Source organism: Tachyglossus aculeatus, chromosome 6, assembly GCF_015852505.1.
Source record: "Tachyglossus aculeatus isolate mTacAcu1 chromosome 6, mTacAcu1.pri, whole genome shotgun sequence".
NCBI classification, from domain to species: domain Eukaryota; kingdom Metazoa; phylum Chordata; class Mammalia; order Monotremata; family Tachyglossidae; genus Tachyglossus; species Tachyglossus aculeatus.
This window is the reverse complement of record NC_052071.1, coordinates 22,005,703-22,024,981: the sequence shown is the minus strand read 5'-3', so window position 1 is coordinate 22,024,981 and position 19,279 is coordinate 22,005,703. Positions and strand designations below refer to the sequence as shown.

General features: G+C 44.5%; 1 protein-coding gene and 1 long non-coding RNA gene across 3 annotated transcripts; one reads left to right on the top strand and one right to left on the bottom strand.

Moving 5' to 3' along the window:
- Nucleotides 1-5,095: 5,095 nt before the first annotated feature.
- Nucleotides 5,096-15,149, bottom strand: LOC119930084. Of its 2 annotated transcripts, none has more exons than XR_005451622.1 (4): nt 15,118-15,149; nt 14,675-14,895; nt 14,158-14,256; nt 5,096-5,199 (listed from the first exon to the last, which is right to left on the bottom strand). It is a non-coding gene; the product is annotated as an uncharacterized LOC119930084 (long non-coding RNA). The 2 variants fall into 2 exon arrangements; XR_005451621.1 differs by lacking the exon at nt 5,096-5,199 and adding an exon at nt 11,046-11,200.
- On the top strand, nt 5,191-17,123 carry STEEP1 (STING1 ER exit protein 1). The gene is made up of 7 exons (XM_038748537.1): nt 5,191-5,383; nt 10,265-10,382; nt 13,426-13,467; nt 14,167-14,305; nt 14,785-14,874; nt 15,965-16,057; nt 16,508-17,123. Exons 1-7 carry the CDS (start codon nt 5,260-5,262, stop codon nt 16,568-16,570), a joined length of 669 nt encoding a protein of 222 aa, XP_038604465.1. The 5' UTR covers nt 5,191-5,259; the 3' UTR covers nt 16,571-17,123.
- Nucleotides 17,124-19,279: the final 2,156 nt, after the last annotated feature.

Sequence of the window (19,279 nt, the reverse complement as noted above, 5' to 3'; positions counted from 1 at the left end):
TGTGTGCAGAGCGCTGTACTAAGCGCTCGGGAAGTCCAAGTTGGCAATATGTAGAGACGGTCCCTACCCAACAGCGGGCTCACAGTCTAGAAGGGGGAGACAGAGAACAAAACCAATCATATTAACCAAATAAAATAAATAGAATCAATATGTACAAATAAAATAGAGTAATAAATCTGTACACATCATCATCATCAATCGTATTTATTGAGCGCTTACTGTGTGCAGAGCGCTGTACTAAGCGCTCGGGAAGGACAAGTTGGCAACATGTAGAGACGGTCCCTACCCAACAGCGGGCTCACAGTCTAGAAGGAGGAGACAGACAACAAAACCAAACATATTAACCAAATAAAATAAATAGAATAAATATGTACAAATAAAATAGAGTAATAAATCTGTACACATCATCATCATCATCAATCGTATTTATTGGGCGCTTACTGTGTGCAGAGCGCTGTACTAAGCGCTCGGGAAGTCCAAGTTGGCAACATGTAGAGACAGTCCCTACCCAACTGCGGGCTCACAGTCTGGAAGGGGGAGACAGAGAACAAAAGCATATTAACCAAATAAAATAAATAGAATCAATATGTACAAATAAAATAGAGTAATAAATCTGTACACATCATCATCATCAATCGTATTTATTGAGCGCTTACTGTGTGCAGAGCGCTGTACTAAGCGCTCGGGAAGTACAAGTTGGCAACATATAGAGACGGTCCCTACCCAACAGCGGGCTCACAGTCTAGAAGGAGGAGACAGACAACAAAACCAAACATATTAACCAAATAAAATAAATAGAATAAATATGTACAAATAAAATAGAGTAATAAATCTGTACACATCATCATCATCATCAATCGTATTTATTGGGCGCTTACTGTGTGCAGAGCGCTGTACTAAGCGCTCGGGAAGTCCAAGTTGGCAACATGTAGAGACAGTCCCTACCCAACTCCGGGCTCACAGTCTAGAAGGGGGAGACAGAGAACAAAACAAAACATATTAACCAAATAAAATAAATAGAATCAATATGTACAAATAGAGTAATAAATCTGTACACATCATCATCAATCGTATTTATTGAGCGCTTACTGTGTGCAGAGCGCTGTACTAAGCGCTTGGGAAGGACAAGTTGGCAACATGTAGAGACGGTCCCTACCCAACAGCGGGCTCACAGTCTAGAAGGAGGAGACAGACAACAAAACCAAACATATTAACCAAATAAAATAAATAGAATAAATATGTACAAATAGAATAGAGTAATAAATCTGTACACATCATCATCATCATCAATCGTATTTATTGGGCGCTTACTGTGTGCAGAGCGCTGTACTAAGCGCTCGGGAAGTCCAAGTTGGCAACATGTAGAGACAGTCCCTACCCAACTCCGGGCTCACAGTCTGGAAGGGGGAGACAGAGAACAAAAGCATATTAACCAAATAAAATAAATAGAATCAATATGTACAAATAAAATAGAGTAATAAATCTGTACACATCATCATCATCAATCGTATTTATTGAGCGCTTACTGTGTGCAGAGCGCTGTACTAAGCGCTCGGGAAGTACAAGTTGGCAACATATAGAGACGGTCCCTACCCAACAGCGGGCTCACAGTCTAGAAGGAGGAGACAGACAACAAAACCAAACATATTAACCAAATAAAATAAATAGAATAAATATGTACAAATAAAATAGAGTAATAAATCTGTACACATCATCATCATCATCAATCGTATTTATTGGGCACTTACTGTGTGCAGAGCGCTGTACTAAGCGCTCGGGAAGTCCAAGTTGGCAACATGTAGAGACAGTCCCTACCCAACTCCGGGCTCACAGTCTGGAAGGGGGAGACAGAGAACAAAAGCATATTAACCAAATAAAATAAATAGAATAAATATGTACAAATAAAATAGAGTAATAAATCTGTACACATCATCATCATCAATCGTATTTATTGAGCGCTTACTGTGTGCAGAGCGCTGTACTAAGCGCTCGGGAAGTCCAAGTTGGCAACATGTAGAGACGGTCCCTACCCAACAGCGGGCTCACAGTCTAGAAGGAGGAGACAGACAACAAAACCAAACATATTAACCAAATAAAATAAATATGTACAAATAAAATAGAGTAATAAATCTGTACACATCATCATCATCATCAATCGTATTTATTGGGCGCTTACTGTGTGCAGAGCGCTGTACTAAGCGCTCGGGAAGTCCAAGTTGGCAACATGTAGAGACAGTCCCTACCCAACAGTGGGCTCACAGTCTGGAAGGGGGAGACAGAGAACAAAAGCATATTAACCAAATAAAATAAATAGAATAAATATGTACAAATAAAATAGAGTAATAAATCTGTACACATCATCATCAATCGTATTTATTGAGCGCTTACTGTGTGCAGAGTGCTGTACTAAGCGCTCGGGAAGTCCAAGTTGGCAACATGTAGAGACGGTCCCTACCCAACAGCGGGCTCACAGTCTAGAAGGGGGAGAGAGAGAACAAAACAAAACATATTAACCAAATAAAATAGAATCAACATGTACAAATAGATTAATAAATCTGTACACATCATCATCATCAATCGTATTTATTGAGCGCTTACTGTGTGCAGAGCGCTGTACTAAGTGCTCGGGAAGTCCAAGTTGGCAACATGTAGAGACAGTCCCTACCCAACAGCGGGCTCACAGTCTAGAAGGAGGAGACAGACAACAAAACCAAACATATTAACCAAATAGAATAAATATGTACAAATAAAATAGAGTAACAAATCTGTACACATCATCATCAATCGTATTTATTGAGCGCTCGGGAAGTCCAAGTTGGCAACATCTAGAGACGGTCCCTACCCAACAGCGGGCTCACAGTCTAGAAGGGGGAGAGAGAGAACAAAACAAAACATATTAACCAAATAAAATAAATAGAATCAATATGTACAAATAGAGTAATAAATATGTACACATCATCATCATCAATCGTATTTATTGAGCGCTTACTGTGTGCAGAGCGCTGTACTAAGTGCTCGGGAAGTCCAAGTTGGCAACATGTAGAGACAGTCCCTACCCAACAGCGGGCTCACAGTCTAGAAGGAGGAGACAGACAACAAAACCAAACATATTAACCAAATAGAATAAATATGTACAAATAAAATAGAGTAACAAATCTGTACACATCATCATCAATCGTATTTATTGAGCGCTCGGGAAGTCCAAGTTGGCAACATCTAGAGACGGGCCCTACCCAACAGCGGGCTCACAGTCTAGAAGGGGGAGAGAGAGAACAAAACAAAACATATTAACCAAATAAAATAAATAGAATCAATATGTACAGAGTAATAAATCTGTACACATCATCATCATCAATCGTATTTATTGAGCGCTTACTGTGTGCAGAGCGCTGTACTAAGCGCTCGGGAAGTCCAAGTTGGCAACATGTAGAGACGGTCCCTACCCAACTGCGGGCTCACAGTCTAGAAGGGGGAGACAGACAAAACCAAACATATTAACCAAATAAAATAAATAGAATAAATATGTACAAATAAAATAGAGTAATAAATCTGTACACATCATCATCAATCGTATTTATTGGGCGCTTACTGTGTGCAGAGCGCTGTACTAAGCGCTCGGGAAGTCCAAGTTGGCAACATGTAGAGACGGTCCCTACCCAACAGCGGGCTCACAGTCTGGAAGGGGGAGACAGAGAACAAAAGCATATTAACCAAATAAAATAAATAGAATCAATATGTACAAATAAAATAGAGTAATAAATCTGTACACATCATCATCATCAATCGTATTTATTGAGCGCTTACTGTGTGCAGAGCGCTGTACTAAGCGCTCGGGAAGTACAAGTTGGCAACATATAGAGACGGTCCCTACCCAACAGCGAGCTCACAGTCTAGAAGGAGGAGACAGACAACAAAACAAAACATATTAACCAAATAAAATAAATAGAATAAATATGTACAAATAAAATAGAGTAACAAATCTGTACACATCATCATCAATCGTATTTATTGAGCGCTCGGGAAGTCCAAGTTGGCAACATCTAGAGACGGTCCCTACCCAACAGCGGGCTCACAGTCTAGAAGGGGGAGAGAGAGAACAAAACAAAACATATTAACCAAATAAAATAAATAGAATCAATATGTACAAATAGAGTAATAAATCTGTACACATCATCATCATCAATCGTATTTATTGAGCGCTTACTGTGTGCAGAGCGCTGTACTAAGCGCTCGGGAAGTCCAAGTTGGCAACATGTAGAGACGGTCCCTACCCAACAGCGGGCTCACAGTCTAGAAGGAGGAGACAGACAACAAAACCAAACATATTAACCAAATAGAATAAATATGTACAAATAAAATAGAGTAACAAATCTGTACACATCATCATCAATCGTATTTATTGAGCGCTCGGGAAGTCCAAGTTGGCAACATCTAGAGACGGTCCCTACCCAACAGCGGGCTCACAGTCTAGAAGGGGGAGACAGAGAACAAAACCAATCATATTAACCAAATAAAATAAATAGAATCAATATGTACAAATAAAATAGAGTAATAAATCTGTACACATCATCATCATCAATCGTATTTATTGAGCGCTTACTGTGTGCAGAGCGCTGTACTAAGCGCTCGGGAAGTCCAAGTTGGCAACATGTAGAGACGGTCCCTACCCAACTGCGGGCTCACAGTCTAGAAGGGGGAAGACAGACAACAAAACCAAACATATTAACCAAATAGAATAAATATGTACAAATAAAATAGAGTAACAAATCTGTACACATCATCATCAATCGTATTTATTGAGCGCTCGGGAAGTCCAAGTTGGCAACATCTAGAGACGGTCCCTACCCAACAGCGGGCTCACAGTCTAGAAGGGGGAGACAAAGAACAAAACAAAACATATCAACCAAATGAAATAAATAGAATAAATATGTACAAATAAAATAGAGTAATAAATCCGTACACATCATCATCATCAATCGTATTTATTGAGCGCTTACTGTGTGCAGAGCGCTGTACTAAGCGCTTGGGAAGGACAAGTTGGCAACATATACAGACGGTCCCTACCCAACAGCAGGCTCGCGGCCTGGAAGGGGTCGCGGCTACGTCACTTCCGCCGGCTTCCGGGTCGCGGCTACGTCACTTCCGCCGGGCTTCCGGGGTGGGGCTACGTCACTTCCGCCGGGTTTCCAAGGTTACCGGCTGAAGAAGAAGAAGAAGAAGAAGAAGAAGAAGAAGAAGAAAAGGAAGAAAAAGAAGAAAATGCCGAAGGTGGTGTCGCGATCGGTGGTTTGCTCCGACACCCGGGATCGTGAGGAGTATGACGACGGCGAGAAGCCGCTGCACGTGTATTACTGTCTGTGCGGACAGATGGTGCTGGTGCTGGGTAAGTGGCCGGCCCTCCCGCCATCATTTGGGCCTCCCATCATCATCATCATCATCATATTAACATGATGATGTTAATACGTTAATACGATTGAATGACATCAATCGTATTTATTGAGCGGTTACTATGTGCAGAGCACTGGACTAAGCGCTTGGGAAGGACAAATTGGCAACATCTAGAGACAGTCCCCACCCAACAGTGGGCTCACAGTCTAGAAGGGGGAGACTGTATTTATGTATATATGTTTGTACATATTTTTTTACTCATTTAATTTATTTGTACCTATCTATTCTATTTTATTTTGTTAGTCTGTTTGGTTTTGTTCTCTGTCTCCCCCTTTTAGACCGTGAGCCCACTGTTGGGGAGGGACCGTCTCTAGATGTTGCCAATTTGTCCTTCCCAAGCGCTTAGTCCAGTGCTCTGCACACGGTAAGCGCTCAATAAATACGATTGATGATGATGATGATGATGATGAGACAGAGAACAAGACACATACTAACAAAATAAAATAAATAGCGTTTAGTCCAGTCACTGAGCGCCCAATAAATACGACCGAATGAATGAGTGAACTTACTGAGCGCCCACTGCGGGCGGAGCACCGGACGGTGGTATTTACTGAGCGCCTACCCTGGGCAGAACGCTGCGCCGAAGCGCTTTTTTCGAATGGATGATGGGCCTAGAGCTATAATTCATTCGTTCATTCATTCAGTCGTATTTATTGAGCGTTTACTGTGGGCAGTAAGCACACAGTATTTATTTATTCTACTTGTACGTATCTGTTCTATTTATTTTATTTTGTTAATATGTTTTGTCGTCTGTCTCCCCCTTCTAGACTGTGAGCCCACTGTTGGGTAGGGACCGTCTCTAGATCAATCAGTCAATCGTATTTATTGAGCGCTTACTGTGTGTAGAGCGCTGTACTAAGCGCTTGGGAAGGACAAGTTGGCAACATATATCTATTCTATTCATTTTATTTTGTTAATAGGTTTAGTCGTCTGTCTCCCCCTTCTAGACTGTGAGCCCACTGTTGGGTAGGGACCGTCTCTGGTCCCTAAAATTTTACTCTATTTAATTTATTTGTACCTATCTATTCTATTTATTTTATTTTGTTAGTCTGTTTGGTTTTGTTCTCTGTCTCCCCCTTTTAGACCGTGAGCCCACTGTTGGGGAGGGACCGTCTCTAGATGTTGCCAATTTGTCCTTCCCAAGCGCTTAGTCCAGTGCTCTGCACACGGTAAGCGCTCAATAAATACGATTGATGATGATGAGACAGAGAACAAGACACATACTAACAAAATAAAATAAATAGCGTTTAGTCCAGTCACTGAGCGCCCAATAAATACGACCGAATGAATGAGTGAACTTACTGAGCGCCCACTGCGGGCGGAGCACCGGACGGTGGTATTTACTGAGCGCCTACCCTGGGCAGAACGCTGCGCCGAAGCGCTTTTTTCGAATGGATGATGGGCCTAGAGCTATAATTCATTCGTTCATTCATTCAGTCGTATTTATTAAGCGTTTACTGTGTGCAGTAAGCACACAGTATTTATTTATTCTACTTGTACGTATCTGTTCTATTTATTTTATTTTGTTAATATGTTTTGTCCTCTGTCTCCCCCTTCTAGACTGTGAGCCCACTGTTGGGTAGGGACCGTCTCTAGATCAATCAGTCAATCGTATTTATTGAGCGCTTACTGTGTGTAGAGCGCTGTACTAAGCGCTTGGGAAGGACAAGTTGGCAACATATATCTATTCTATTCATTTTATTTTGTTAATAGGTTTAGTCGTCTGTCTCCCCCTTCTAGACTGTGAGCCCACTGTTGGGTAGGGACCGTCTCTGGTCCCTAAAATTTTACTCTATTTATTTATTTAATTTATTTGTACCTATCTATTCTATTTATTTTATTTTGTTAGTCTGTTTGGTTTTGTTCTCTGTCTCCCCCTTTCAGACCGTGAGCCCACTGTTGGGGAGGGACCGTCTCTAGATGTTGCCAATTTGTCCTTCCCAAGCGCTTAGTCCAGTGCTCTGCACACGGTAAGCGCTCAATAAATACGATTGATGATGATGATGATGATGACAGAGAACAAGACACATACTAACAAAATAAAATAAATAGCGTTTAGTCCAGTCACTGAGCGCCCAATAAATACGACCGAATGAATGAGTGAACTTACTGAGCGCCCACTGCGGGCGGAGCACCGGACGGTGGTATTTACTGAGCGCCTACCCTGGGCAGAACGCTGCGCCGAAGCGCTTTTTTCGAATGGATGATGGGCCTAGAGCTATAATTCATTCGTTCATTCATTCAGTCGTATTTATTAAGCGTTTACTGTGTGCAGTAAGCACACAGTATTTATTTATTCTACTTGTACGTATCTGTTCTATTTATTTTATTTTGTTAATATGTTTTGTCGTCTTTCTCCCCCTTCTAGACTGTGAGCCCACTGTTGGGTAGGGACCATCTCTAGATCAGTCAATCAATCGTATTTATTGAGCGCTTTCTGTGTGTAGAGCGCTGTACTAAGCGCTTGGGAAGGACAAGTTGGCAACATATATCTATTCTATTCATTTTATTTTGTTAATATGTTTCGTCGTCTGTCTCCCCCTTCTAGACTGTGAGCCCACTGTTGGGTAGGGACCATCTCTGGATGTTGCCAACCTGTACTTAATGATGGCATTTAATAAGCGCTTACTATGTGCAAAGCACTGTTCTAAGCGCCGGGGAAGTTACAAGGTGATCAGGTTGTCCCACATGGGGGGCTCACAGTCTTAATCCCCATTTTACAGATGAGGGAACTGAGGCCCAGAGAAGTGAAGTGACTTGCCCAAAGTCACACAGCTGCCAAGTGGCGGAGCCGGGGTTTGAACCCATGACCTCTGACTCCAAAGCCCGGGCTCTTTCCACTGAGCCACGCTGCTTCTCTAAGCGCTTAGTACAGTGCTCTGCACACAGTAAGCGCCCAATAAATACGATTGAATGAATTTACTGAGCGCTCACTCCGGGCGGAGCATTGGACAGTGGTATTTACTGAGCGCTTACCATGGGCAGAACACTGCGCCGAAGCGCTTTTTTTATGAATGTTGTGCCTATAGCTATAATTCTATTTATTCTGACGGTTCTGACACCTGTCTACATGTTTTGTTGTCTGTCTCCCCCTTCTAGACTGTGAGCCCCTTATTGGGTAGGGACCGTCTTTATTATGTGTTGCCGACTTGTACTTCCCAAGCGCTTCGTACAGTGCTCTGCACACACTGAGCGCCCAATAAATACGATTGAATCAATCAATCAATCGTATTTATTGAGCGCTTACTGTGTGCAGAGCACTGTACTAAGCGCTTGGGAAGTCCAAGTTGGCAACATATAGAGACAGTCCCTACCCAACAGTGGGCTCACAGTCTAAAAGGGGGAGACAGAGAACAAAACCAAACATACTAACAAAATAAAATAAATAGAATAGATATGTACAAGTAAAATAAATAAGTAGAGTAATAAATATGTACAAACATATATACAGGTGATGTGGGGAAGGGAAGGAGGTAAGATGGGGGGATGGAGAGGGGGACGAGTGCTCACTCCAGGCGGAGCATTGGACAGTGGTATTTACTGAGCGCTTACCGTGGGCAGAACACTGCGCCGAAGCGCTTTTTTTAATGAATGATATGCCTATAGCTATAATTCTATTTATTCTGACGGTTTTGACACCTGTCCACATGTTTTGTTTTGTTGCCTGTTTCCCCCTTCTAGACTGTGAGCCCCTTATTGGGTAGGGATCGTCTCTATTATGTGTTACAGACTTGTACTTCCCAAGCGCTTCGTACAGTGCTCTGCACACAGTAAGCGCTCAATAAATACGATTGAATGAATGAATGAATTTACCGAGCGCTCACTCCAAGCGGAGCATTGGACAGTCATATTTACTGAGCGCTTACCGTGGGCACAACACTGCGCCGAAGCGCTTTTTTTAAATTAATGATGTGCATATAGCTATAATTCTATTTATTCTGACGGATTTGACACCTGTCTATGTGTTTTGTTTTGTTGCCTATCTCCCCCTTCTAGACGGTGAGCCCGTCGTTGGGTAGGGACCATCTCTCTATGTTGCCGATTTGTACTTCCCAAGCGCTTAGTACAGTGCTCTGCACACAGTAAGCTCTCACTAAATACGACTGAATGAGAGGACAGTATAACAACAGTAATCATAATCATGATGGTATTTGTTAAGCACTTACTATGCAGTAAGCACCATTCTAGGTGCTGGGGTAGATACAGGGTAATCAGGTTGCCCCACCTGGGGCTCACACTTTTAATCCCCACTTTACAGATGAGGGAACTGAGGCACAGAGAAGTGAGGTGACTGTCTCTAGATGCTGCCAACTTGTACTTCCCAAGCGCTTAGTACCGTGCTCTGCACACAGTAAGCGCTCAATAAATACGATTGATTGATTGACGAGTGGTGGAGGTGGAATTAGAACCCACGTCCTCTGACTTCCAAACCAGGACTTAGAACAGTGCTTGGCACATAGTAAGCACAGATACCATCATTATTATTATTATTTTCACTAAGCCACGCCCTGCCCACAGCGAGATTATAGTCAAGCACTTGGAAGAGGACAACATAACAGAGTTGGTCGGCATGTTCCCTTCCCGCAACGAGCTTACTTCTGACTGAAGGCGAATACTTCTGGAAGAATGTTGTTCCCCCGACAACCTCCCGTAAAGCTTCAGCCAGAAGTAAAGTTGCATTCATCAAGAAGCCGCTGAAGGAGCGCATTTGGAGTTTTCATAAGGACAAGGCAATGTGTTTCTTAGGGATCAGGATTCCTCCGAAATGGTAGTAATTCAGGGAGTCCCGTGCCCAAGGCTCTCTCCGTACCTTTAGATTGCCAGCTCGAGAAACTGCCCATGAGGCCCCGGGATCGGGCTCGTGTGATTGATGCGGCCAAACACGCCCACAAGTTCTGTAACACGGAGGAGGAGGAGAACGTCTATCTCCGAAGGTAAGAGAACGGAAGCCCCTATGGATCTGGGATTCGTACACGGTGGATTTGTCTCCCTGGGACATATTTTGGGAGGGGTTTTTTGGTGTGGTTTTGGGTTTTTTTTGGCGGGGGGGGGGGGGTGTGTGGAGGAAAGTACACGTCTATAATAATGATCGTATTTGTTAAGCGCTTACTAGGTGCCAGACGCTAAGCGCTACGTCTGTATCTGCACAGGGAAAGCCTAAGGTTGATTGGCAGTACAATAATAGAAATAATTGCACCGGGCAGATAGAATCAGAGGCACCAGTTCCATAGGGGGTCGGGGAGAGGCGATTGCTCCCATGGGCTTGTAATCCTCATTAGCTTTGAATCCAGAACTTGGTGGGTAGGGTGAGCCTCTGGAGGGGCAGCTCCTAGGCATGCTTTTCCCCTCGTATAACTTCTCATTCATACACTGTTGGCACTGGTTTAGTTTCAGCAAAATGGGTGCCGACCTGTGGATCTCGTTACGGGCAGGGGACATGTCTCCCCAAGTGCAGTGCACATATTAAGTGCTCAGTAAATACAATTGATTGATTTGGTGACAGACTGAATATGCTGGTTGAATAAGACAGACGAGTCGTGGATAATGCCAAATAAAGGTGTAGTCTCAAGTTACCTCGACATCCTCTTTTTCGCTCTTCTCCTTTCCTTCTCTCCCCTCCTCTTTTTCTTTCCTGTTTTTCCTTGTCTCTGTCCCACACCCCCTCAACGCTCCAAGTTCTCCTCCGTGCCCAAAGTGAAAAGTTGGCACTCATAAGAATCGTGGTATTTGTTAAGCACTTAGTGTTCCAGCACTGTAGGGGATCCAAGCAAATTGAGTTGGACACAGCCCCTGTCCCACTTGGGATTAACAGTCTCAATCCCCATTTTACAGATGAGGCCCAGAGAAGTTAAGTGACTTGCCCAGGCTCACACAGCAGACGAGTGGCAGAGTTGGGATTAGAACTCATTACCTTCTGACTTCGGGGCCTGTGCTCTATCTACTGTACCATGCTGTTTCTCAAACCGCCGTAGCAGCACGTATCGTTCAAACCAAACCTGAACAGCCACATCCCATTAGAACTACCTCCTAGCCCACCCCAACTGTTCTGAGGTGAGCCCACCTTTCCGCTTAGAACAGTGCTCTGCACATAGTAAGCGCTTAATAAATACCATCCTCATCATCAGTTACCTCATCTGTAAAATGGGGATTAAGACTGTGAGCCCCACGTGGGACAACCTGATCACCTGGTAACCTCCCCAGCGTTTAGAACAGTGCTCTGCACATAGTAAGCGCTTAATAAATGCCATCATCATCATCAGTTACCTCATCTGTAAAATGGGGATTAAGACTGGGAGCCCCCCGTGGGACAACCTGATCACCTTGTAACCTCCCCAGCGTTAAGAACAGTGCTCTGCACATAGTAAGTGCTTAATAAATGCCATCATCATCAGTTACCTCATCTGTAAAATGGGGATTAAGACTGTGAGCCCCACGTGGGACAACCTGATCACCTGGTAACCTCCCCAGCGTTTAGAACAGGGCTGTGCACATAGTAAGCGCTTAATAAATGCCATCCTCATCATCAGTTACCTCATCTGTAAAATGGGGAATAAGACTGTGAGCCCCACGTGGGACAACCTGATCACCTGGTAACCTCCCCAGCACTTAGAACAGTGCTCTGCACATAGTAAGCGCTTAATAAATGCCATCCTAATCATCTTTCCGACACATAACATTTAATAAGGCTTTTCCATTCCACTATTTCCCTCCGAGCCGGGGTACTTCTGCACTAAGCAGAAAGTGGGGGCGGGGAGGAGGGTCATCATGTCCTGCACCTTCTGACAGGAGTAGCAGCCGACCATCAGGCCGATCAGAAAGCGTTCACAAAGATTTAGTCTCACAGCAAAAATATTCTGCCTGCATGAGCTCAACCTACTGTGGACAGTGAATTATGACAAGATCCATTAACATCAAATCCTCTTAATGTTCGCTGGTTAATATGGAAAGCAGCATGGCCCAGTGGATAGAGTTTGGGCCCGAGAGTCAGAAGGACCTGGGTTCTAATCCCTGCTCCGCCACACATCTGGGCAAATCATTTCACTTCTGTGGGCCTCAGTGACTTCATCTGTAAAATGGGAATTAAGACTGAGAGCCCCATGTAGGGCAGGGACTTTGTGCAACCTGATTAGCTTCTATCTACCCAAGTGCTTAGAACAGTGCTTGACACATAGTAAGCGCTTAACAAATACTGTTATTAATGTGAGATCTTATTCAAGCCATTAGGATATATGCAGATTTATACCTGTCAGCTAGTCTCTTTTTAAAGAAATATGGTCTGGTGCTTTGTGGCTCAGGTTGGATATTTGATCGGTCTGTCACTGGTGTGGAGATAGTGTTCTTTACCAACTCCTTATTTGCTGATTTGGGGTAGACTGGGCCTTCTAATTCAAGGCGAACCTCGGGAACTAAAGTTAGGCTCCCCAAAAGAAGCAAGACTTGGAGTGGAGATGTGGCACGTATGTCCGAATGTGTTCTGCTCGAGAAACCAAATCCCTGCCACCTCTGCGTGAATGAGGAGACAGTTGGAAGAGTGGAAAAGCAGATGCCCGGCGCAGTCAGCGTCTCCCTTTGGAAACAGATGCCTTTGACAGGCGGGCCTCGGGAGTCTGGTTACAGCTCCCAACTGGGCTCTGTCTGGCTGCTGAAGGGGAAAGACCGATCTTTAGGGAGCTGCGTCAGAAGAGCAAATTTCAAAACTTGTGAACGTGAGAAAAGGCAAAGCACGAGCCACCAGGAGCTGGCGGTAAAAACAGTGATTCCGTGGAACCGGGGCGTGATGTCTGAGGGAGATTTAATTTCATTAGGAATGGGGGTTTTATTAAACGGTCCGTCGACCGAGGGGAAAGGTGCTGACGTACCCTGCCTGCCGTGTGGGGGGAAGCAAGATGTTGGAGGCGCAAGAGCCGTTAGCAGTGGCCAGGACGGGGTTTGAGATCTGACAGTTTCTTCGGGTGAACTCTCCCTTTTTCTCTACAGACCTGATGGTATCGAGCGACAGTATAGGAAGAAGTGTGGCAAGTGAGTATTGGCTGGAGCCACCACGGGAACACAAAGTGTTCGGTTTTCTGTCCTTTCTCTCTTCCCTCTCAAACCCCTCTCCTTCTTTGCTAGCAGCATTTGAGCCCTTTGGTATATAAAACCCTGTGCTAGGTGCTTGGGAACACAAAAGTAGTCAGAGGTGGACTCCCTGTCTTTGAGGAGCATAAAATCTACGCCCTAAACCGGATCCACCCAAATGCCAGTTTCTCCCAAGGAGCTGGACCAAACTGTGTGTCTGTCAAATGAAGCAGGAGGAAATCCTTTGAGGAAAATTCTCCTTCTCCTCCTCCTCGCCCCCACTCAAATAGTTTTAATTGGGACTTGTTAGAATGCCTAACAAGACACCTTTAGTGAGGTTTTTGGATGGGCTATAATAATTCCTCTGTTTGGGGCATTAGTTTGTTGAGATCCGGTGGGTTAGCCTGCAGTTGTGGTAATGCAGGATTAAAGTTTTTTACAATGCCTTTCTCCCAACTGCCGTAATGGATTATGATGACAAAGACATTGAGCTAAAATGGCTTCTTTACTCAGTCGAGTCTACACTGATTGTCCAGACTGATTTATTTTTATGGATTTCCTTTTTTAGCCGGAATAAAATTCCAGTCAGGAAAGGAGCATGTTGTCTGTTGCCGGGATTTATATCCTTTTCCCACCGTAGACTTCTCCTACCATTTCCAGGTGCGGACTCCTCCTTTTCTATCAGCACCAGCAGAAGAACGCTCCTGTGACCTTCATTGTGGATGGGGCTGTGGTCAAGTTTGGACAAGGCTTCGGAAAAACCAATATCTACAGTCAGAAACAAGAGCCACCCAAGAAGGTAACTTATCCCATGTTGGCCTCTCTGTCTGATTCACGGTGGGTGAGAAGCTGAATATTTTTAATTCCTTGGTGGAATGGTACGACCATTCTTTATAGGCGGACACATTAATAAAATGAAATCACCCCTGATCTGTAGCACATCTAAAATCAGTTCATGTACAGTTAAAAAAAGAAACAAAGGTTTTCCAGCTCGTGAATTCCCACGAGAGGAAATCCCTTCAAAAATAATCAGTTTTTCTCCATTTCATGTTATGGCTCTAGGGAGTTTGAGATTTTAAAGTGAACCAATTAACCCGCTTTTCAAATATATAAAGGTGTCGTAGAAGGAATGACGACAAAGTTTAGAAATTGAAACAAAACTTCTGACCTTTTTCGACGGGAGCAGGGTAGTCTTCCGCAAGCAGTGTTAAGTAACCCTTCTCCCCATAAACCCGACGTAGCTCGACTCAAAAGAACATCTCCTTCACGTTCTCTCAGGTGATGATGACCAAAAGGACGAAGGACATGGGCAAGTTCAGCTCGGTCACAGTCTCCACCATCGATGAAGAGGAAGAAGAGATCGAGGCCGTGAGTGTCTCCGCCCCTGACCTAGTGGAGTGTGAGAAGAGGGGCATTTAGCTGTTGCTCCAAAGCTCCAGAAAGCAAATTGCCCCTTCGTCCGAGTTTTATCCCGACTGAGCTAAGTAGTAGAGTTATAGTCAGTGCAGTGCTTGGCCCATAGTTAGTACTGGTACCTCTCCTAGCTAACAGCCACTCCCATTGTGGTTCTTTCATTTGTGGAGACTCTTGGAATTAAGGACTGATTTTTACCTTTTCACTGCTGTCTTAATACAGTGTTCTGCACACAGTAAGCACTCAGTAAATACAGTTGATCGATTGGTTCCTGCTGGAAGGAGAAAAGAGAGATTGTCTTCAATTATGTGATGGGGATCTGTGGTTTATTCCTCCAGAGAGGTCATGAGTATAACAAAAAGATGCAAAAAGTGACATATCATCTTGGCAAGATGACCAGTTATTGGCATGGGGCAAATCTAGATTTAAGCAGGACACATGGTGAAGAATGGTATTTCCATTTCTTTTACTCCAAAGGGGAGATTTAGCTGGTTAAAAAAATAGGATGGTAAGATTGGCTACTTCTAGGTGAAGTCCATGGTAGAAATCAAAGTAGCGACCAAGAGGCATTTTTAGTCATCTTTTTGGATTGTGTAAATGCAGAGCTCTTCAGTCTTTACGTTCTTTTTTTAAGAATATCACACGGGTGACACTGACCTCCATTCATACTCACAGCATACAAAGGCACTGCCCTCTCCTCTCAGATGATTACCTGTTCAGCTGTGACAAGTTATGGTTGACAGACCCAAAATGGGTCTCACAGGCACGAGAACGCAGTAAACAACTCTTGTACTCGAGAGACCCCCAGTTATTTGGAGCAGAGAGATTACCCTCTCATTAAAGCGAGCAGTAGTGGAGTTTCCTTGCCCTTAGCCAGATACTACCTGTTGTGTTTCCAAAGTTCTTCAGCCTACGGGGTCCTTGAAACCCTAACTGGCTGAAGAGCAAAGATGTAATGAATTCAAGGTGCACATCAATAGCGTGAGGTAGTTGCCTCCCCGTGGAGTTTGTCTGATGGTAGTGACGAGCGTGGATATCTTTGCAGAGAGAAATTGCCGACTCCTACGCCCAGAATGCCAAAGTGATTGAAAAGCAGCTGGAGCGCAAGGGCATGAGCAAACGGAGGCTGCAGGAGCTGGTGAGTTGGCTTGGGGTGATGGGGGGCTTGGTTCTGACATTTTCATGGATAAAAAACTCTCCTTGCCAAATACAATTGAATGAATGAACGAACGAACTTTGGGTATATTCATTCAATCGTATTGAGCGCTTACTGTGTGCAGAGCACTGTACTAAGCGCTTGGAAAGTACAGGACTGAGCCCCTAAGTGGGGGCAACTAGCAGAGACTGGTCCTCAGTCCAGTGGCTCTGATTCTTGCTGTGGTTGGAAGTGGAGCTGGGTTTACATGGAAATGGGCTGGGTGAGGCGGGGGGAGGGCAGAAAGTATTCCCACAGTTCTGTCTCATTAGCAGGCTACAGAGGGTTTAAAGCAACATTAAGGAAGCCCTGATAGGGTTAATGAAGCAAGACGAGAAAAGGGAGGTCACACATACTAACAGTCTCAACTATTTCCCCTCCCCTTCTCCTCAGGCCGAATTGGAAGCCAAGAAAGCCAAGATGAAGGGAACCTTGATCGATAACCAGTTCAAGTGACAGAGGCTTGTAATGGGCCGAGAAGGGCTCCTCCAACACAGGGTGGCCCGTCAGCCTTCAGCGGACCACCCGCCCGGACTCGTCTCCGGTTTCTGACTACGACACGACGATCCCAGGCCAGGAGAACATTTAAAAACTCTTTCTGTACATATGTGTTCTCTAAGCTGTATTGTACCCAGTGGGCATTTCACTTAAACTCTGACAAACTTTCTGCCAGTAATGGAAATGGATCCATATTCAGGCTACTCCACACCTTGGGTCTGATGGCTGTCGTGGCGTGCTTTCTCAGGTCTGGCTGGAACCGGGAAGAGCAGCAGGAACTCCTGTCCAAGGGTCCAGGAGGCAGCCCCATTCCAGAGCCTAGACTTCTGCTGGGAAAAGTCCAGGTGATTCGGGAGCTACCTTCTGGATTTTAGGGTTTGGTGTTGGCCGATAGGGAGATGAGATCCTGTAGCCCCATTGTTTCATAACTGTGAGGGCCTTAATACAACTGAAGTATTGATATGGGAGGAGTACTGTTTGTGAAATAATAAAGCACAAGACGTGACCTTTTTATGGTGTTTAAGTAGTTACTCTGTGCCAGCCACTGAACTAAGCACGGGGATAGATACAAGATAATCAGGTTGGACACAGTCCATGTCCCACATAGGGCTCACAGTCTTAATCCCCATTTTACAGAGGAGTTAACTGAGGCACAGAGAAGTTTAAGTGACTTGTCAATCAATCATATTTATTTAGTGCTTACTATGTGCAGTGCACTGTACTAAGCGCTTGAACAAGCGCTTGTCCAAGATCACATGGCAGACAAATGGCAGATCTGGGATTAGAACCCAGGTCCTTCTGATGCCCGGGCCCGGTCTCTGTCCACTATACCATGCTGCTAAAATTGCAGCCAGCTAAACCTTTGTACGTAATCCCTTTTAGGTATCCTTACCCGTAAATGGACTTGGTTCTGGGGAGGGAAGAAGGTCGCCTCACTCCTTCGTACCTGGAAATACGCAAATAGCCAAGTTGTAGAACAGAGGTCCTTCACGTCAGGCTGTAAAACCTTAAATGATTTACTCACCAAGAGTGCAGATCGAGGGCAAAAATGTGCACTTCACAGGAGGACGATAAAGAAGGGAAGATCAAGGACTCAGAAAGAACATCTTCGGATCCTTCCACAGCTCCCGGCAGCCAGGAAGAGTAACGCTGCTTCTGCACTGAGGAACAGAGGATGGAGGTATAGATTTTGATCCTGCCAAAAATCCTCAGGCTACTTAAGCTAGCAGTTGGATCAATCAATCGTATTTATTGAGCGCTTACTGTGTGCAGAGCACTGTACTAGGCTTGGGAAGTACAAGTTGGCAACATATAGAGACGGTCCCTACCCAACAGTGGGCTCACAGTCTAGAAGTTGGATCATCATCAATCGTATTTATTGAGCGCTTACTGTGTGCAGAGCACTGTACTAAGCGCTTGGGAAGTGCAAATTGGCAACATATAGATGCCTTCAGGTGCCTTGAAACGTGGTGTGTAGCGTACAGACCATCCTGGGTTCGTTCTAATCACCACGATTGACAGCTTCACTCCGATAACACCTGTCTCAGATAACAGAGGTCGCACAGAAACACTGTTCTGCTGCTTCCATTGGTCTGGTAAAATGTTCTAGCTCTCCTTCATCAGAAATCTGAAGATGGAGCAGTGGAAGGCGGAGGATGAACTTAGGGCTTAAATTGTGGCAGGTTAAAGGAAAGCAGCATGGCCTAGGAGAGTGCATGGGCCTGGGAATTGAAGGACCTGGGTTCTAATCCCAGATCTGCCAAGCCACGAAACTTCTCTGGGCCTCAGTTACCTCATCCGTACAATGGGGATTAAGACTGCGAGGCCCCGTGTGGGACAAGGACTGTGTGCAGCCTGATGAGCTTGCATCCTGTTGGGGTGTAATGTACAAAGACCGCTTGTGTAGGTTTTAAAAAAATGCAGTCCCTCTAGTGAGTCGACCACCATTAGAATTTGATTATCGGTGGAAATCATCATTAAATAGTAATGGTTTATAGAAGGATTGAATGCTTCTGTAAAAACCTGTGACCGCAAGAAATGCAAGGCTGGGTCAGACCAGGGGTTCCATCTAGCCCAGCATCCTGTCTTAGATAGCGGAGGGGCCAAAAGATGCTTGGACTGTGAGCCCACTGTTGGGTAGGGACTGTCTCTACGTGTTGCCAACTTGTACTTCCCAAGCGCTTAGTACAGTGCTCTGCACACAGTAAGCGCTCAATAAATACGATTGATGATGATGATGATGATCCACTCCAGCCCTTCGTACAGTGCCTGGCCCAGAGTAAGCGCTTAAACAAATGCCACAAGCATTATTATCATTTCACTGCCACATCCCCGCAAATTACCCTCCTCCCTCTTCAACTTCTGCAAACCAGAACATTCCCAGCAGGCCTAGACTTTAACAACGTAAGGGCTCCAAGCCATTTTGGCAATAGCCCTTAGCCCCTTCTATATGTATATATGTTTGTACATATTTATTACTCTGTTTATTTTACTTATACATATCTATTCTATTTATTTTATTTTGTTAGTATGTTTGGTTTTGTTCTCTGTCTCCCCCTTTTAGACTGTGAGCCCACTGTTGGGTAGGGACTGTCTCTATATGTTGCCAATTCGTACTTCCCAAGCGCTTAGTACAGTGCTGTGCACATAGTAAGCGCTCAATAAATA

Coding starts and splice junctions, on each gene's coding strand:
- STEEP1 (XM_038748537.1), top strand. CDS start 5,260: ATGCCGAAGGTGGTGTCGCGATCGGTGGTTTGCTCCGACACCCGGGAT. Junction 5,384..10,264: donor ACAGATGGTGCTGGTGCTGG/GTAAGTGGCCGG, acceptor CCGTACCTTTAG/ATTGCCAGCTCGAGAAACTG. Junction 14,875..15,964: donor AGGAAGAAGAGATCGAGGCC/GTGAGTGTCTCC, acceptor ATATCTTTGCAG/AGAGAAATTGCCGACTCCTA.